This window comes from Echinops telfairi, unplaced genomic scaffold (assembly GCF_000313985.2).
Source record: "Echinops telfairi isolate 266 unplaced genomic scaffold, ASM31398v2 ScPeMD7_2;HRSCAF=8, whole genome shotgun sequence".
NCBI classification, from domain to species: domain Eukaryota; kingdom Metazoa; phylum Chordata; class Mammalia; order Afrosoricida; family Tenrecidae; genus Echinops; species Echinops telfairi.
Window position 1 is genome coordinate 60,120,517 of NW_022103898.1, and position 3,533 is coordinate 60,124,049.

Here is a 3,533-nt window from a genome sequence, read left to right on the forward strand (position 1 = left end):
AATATTTAAATTCTTTGAATACCCCAGGCCTCAACATTTCTAAGTAAATGATCGTGCACTGTATTTTAAGGCAATAAAAAGCTAGCATGATTCTAGGCAGCTCTACAAAGTATTAGCTTTCTACCCATGCCATTATTTAGGTTTTATTTTCCTCCAAATGTTATAGGTTCACAAATGTTTTGAGGCATGTTCTTGCTGAAGGAATTGAAAGTTGCAAACCTCTCTTTGGGGAGTGGATGCTGGGGAGTGGATGGGAGGGCACTGGGTGACAGAAATCTCTGTCGCCCAGCCTCCCTCGCAAGTGCCTTTCAATCCGTAGGATCACTGCTGACTAATTGCCTTCTTCTCAGCACTGCCTTTAGGCCAGCCATTTGTTACCCAACATTTGAACAGGCATTCGTCATCGCTGTTGATTTCCGCACGTGGCTACTCATCCATTTGAGTCACACCACAAACCCAGCAAAGCGTGACCCATTTTCCGACGTGTAAGGAGTTGGGTCAGCACCCACATCTAAGGTGGCAAATCCTCTGTATTAAATATGGATGGGATATCTGCAAGTAGAAATACTCAGACAAACAAATCGATATTTTCCATGACCTTGAACTAGTTTGCTTGGGAAAGATATTTTCATTCGCCGCTTCCTACCTTTAATTCCCCAATGGAGGAAAGTAGTCCAGCTCCGTATGCCCGCAGCTGCCCTTCCTGTTTGCAAAGGCCAAACTCAATCGTGAAGAAATAGCACTGGAAAAAAAAAGTAAACAGACATTATGTGCAGTGAACTGCTCAGCAAGCTCTTCAATTGACTAAAATGACACCCATAAGAAGATGCCACCCTCTGTCTAATTTCTTCAACACCGTCTGCTGATTTAAATACATCCGAATTAAAAATCACTATCGGAATGCATCCTCATGCTTATGAATCCCTCCCTAGGTTCAACGTACAGGAGCTCAGGTGGCATAGTAGTAGTTACGAGTTGGGCAGCTAACCGCAACGTCTGCAGTTCAAAGCCACCAACCGCTCCAGGGAGACAGACAGGGCTTTCTATGCCAGAAAAGACTCAGAGTCTTAGACACTCACCGGGGCAGTTCTACGCTGCCCCATAGAGTTGCTATGTGTCTGCATGGCCTCGACGGTCATAAGAAGTTAAAGGTAAACAGAGGTCTGGTGGCATAGAGGGTTACGCATTGGGCTGCTAACCTCAAGGTCAGCAGTTTGAAGCCACCAGCCTTGCAGCAGGAAAAAGATAAGGTTTACAATTCCTGTAAAGAATTACGGTCTCGAAAACCTACAGGGACCATTCTATTCTGTCCTATTGGGTCACTCTGAGTCAGATTTGAGTTTGGCTTTTCTGTTTGAAGGAAAAGATTTTAACTACAGAGGCTCATAAGATTTCTGGACTCAGACCCCTACAGGTCACATCACATCCTCTGTAACAATGTCAAAATCATGAGGACACACATTTACAAGTGAATACGTCCCAAGGACGATGCCACAAGGAAAGCCTCCTCTATTCACAGAGTTGGCTGTTAGTGGTATCAACCAGGTACATACCAGTATGAAAAAATAATCTACAACCGAATAAGTCTAAATTAATCACTTGCTGTTTTTTACTCATTTGACAGACATTTTTTAATACTTACTAGGTGCTCAGGAGCCCTGCTAGTGTAGTTGGGTAAGAGTGGGATTGTTAACCTCAGAGTCAGCAGTTCAAACCCACAAACTGCTCCACAGAGAGATGAGGCTCTCTGCTTCTGTAAAGCTTTACAGTCCCGGGAAACCCTAAGGAAGAGCTCTACGCAGACCTAACAGGACAACATGAGTCACAATCTGCTTGCATGTCATGGCAGGAGACAAAAGTGAGACCCAAAAAGCAAGTACATGCCTGCGCAACCATCGAAGCCATCATTCTAGTCTAGTTTTCAGTGACATGTTACGTATCTATCTATGCATACATGTATGCAATTTTTTTTAAAATAACACCTTTGTTGGCCTGAGTTTTACATGTGTTGACTCCTCCCCCTTCCCAAGGATATTAAAAATCCCCAGTGGGTTCTGCTGGTGTTTAAGAAAGCAGCTTAAGAGAGACAAAGAAATCTCCGCATAACCACACAGCTCACCATGCCGCTGAGAGGGGCTGGAATCACACTGGTTTTGCTCTGAAAGAAAGTGAGAAGCTGGCGGGCAATAAAACGTGCACCACATTAACACTGTCCTGCCTGCCTGCTGACAGAGGGGGAAGGCCTTGAGCAAGAAGAGAACTAGGCACGCCTGAAAATGGGCAGAAGCGAATCATCATTGCTCGCCCTTGGCGGCTGGCTCTATTTTTATTTGGAGGTTAAGATGCCCCTGGGTGCAGGGGGCTTGATAGGTTTTTGGTAACGTGCTGGTGATCTCTAAAGACCTGTAGCCCTGCTGCACTGGCCAGACCTCAGCACCTGGTCTAGCTTAAGCTCCAGCCTAGAATGCCTTTTCTGATTCACCTCCTAAAGAGGCTGACCTGACAACCCTTCTGTCCCCTATCGCCACTCCTCCATCCCTTTGCTCTCTTCTCCATCCCACTGGCCACGTTTTGACACCATCGGCAGCGGCTTTGCGTTTGATGGGCACTGTTCATCACCCCTCTCTCCCCTCTATGTAAACTCCCTGAGAATCGCTATCTCTAACTGTTCAACTGGAACCCGGGCTCTGAGTGTCAATCCATTCACAATTTAGGGCTGGATAGATCTTTCTTGTACATGGTAGGGTCCTTAGAGGAATCCCTGACCTCAGCTCACTAGATGCTGGGAGTAACCCCCTCCCCGACAGTGTGACAATCAAACATCCTAAAATTATAACTCGCTGCCATAGAATAAATTCTGACTCACAGTGACCCTAGAAGACAGGGTACCAGTGCCCCTGTGAGTTTCTGAGACTATAATTCTTTATGGAAGTAGAAAACCTTATCTTTCTCCCTCAGGGCTGACTGATGGTTCCAAACCTCTGACCTCGAGGTTAGCAGCAGCCCAACACATAACCACTACACTACCAAGGCCCCTAAGATTTCTAAGCTCTGCCCAAAGATTTCCAGAGAGGGGAATATATCCCTCCTGGTTGAGAACCACTGAGCTAGGGTAATATCTAGAAAAAAGTGAAAGCTCGATTAATATGTGTTGAATATAAACCAGTGAATGAGTGTATTTTCTCAAAGGTAGGTTTTTTATGTGGCAGCCTGATGTGTAGAAAAGAAACACACAGGGAGTCCTGAGTTCTAGTCTTAGTCCTGCTTCTAATTTAGCAATGTGACCCCAGCTTTTCTGGGTCACAGTTTTCCTGCCTCTGACAGTCTAGTCATTCTTTTTTTTTCTCAGTCTCAGTCATTCAACAAAGATTTCTGAGCACCTCTACACAGCAAATCCTGCGCACGCTGTCGAAGATATGCAGTGAACCAGACAACAAAGGCTCTGATCATATGAAGCATATGTGGTACAGGCAACAACAACAAATAATAATAATAGATCTCTAGCAGAATCTAGGATAAAATATACTCCTCTA

The 3,533-nt window shown here is 45.0% G+C and overlaps 1 protein-coding gene across 2 annotated transcripts in view; it reads right to left on the reverse strand.

Annotated features, from left to right (window-relative positions):
* Window positions 1–3,533, reverse strand: part of TPH2 (tryptophan hydroxylase 2) — a 143,202-nt gene that overhangs the window by 17,875 nt on the left and 121,794 nt on the right. For both annotated transcript variants that reach the window (XM_004700445.2, XM_004700444.2), the window contains exon 9: window positions 647–742. In XM_004700445.2, coding sequence (XP_004700502.1) covers window positions 647–742 — 96 coding nt within the window. The remainder of the gene's footprint in view (window positions 1–646; window positions 743–3,533) is intronic.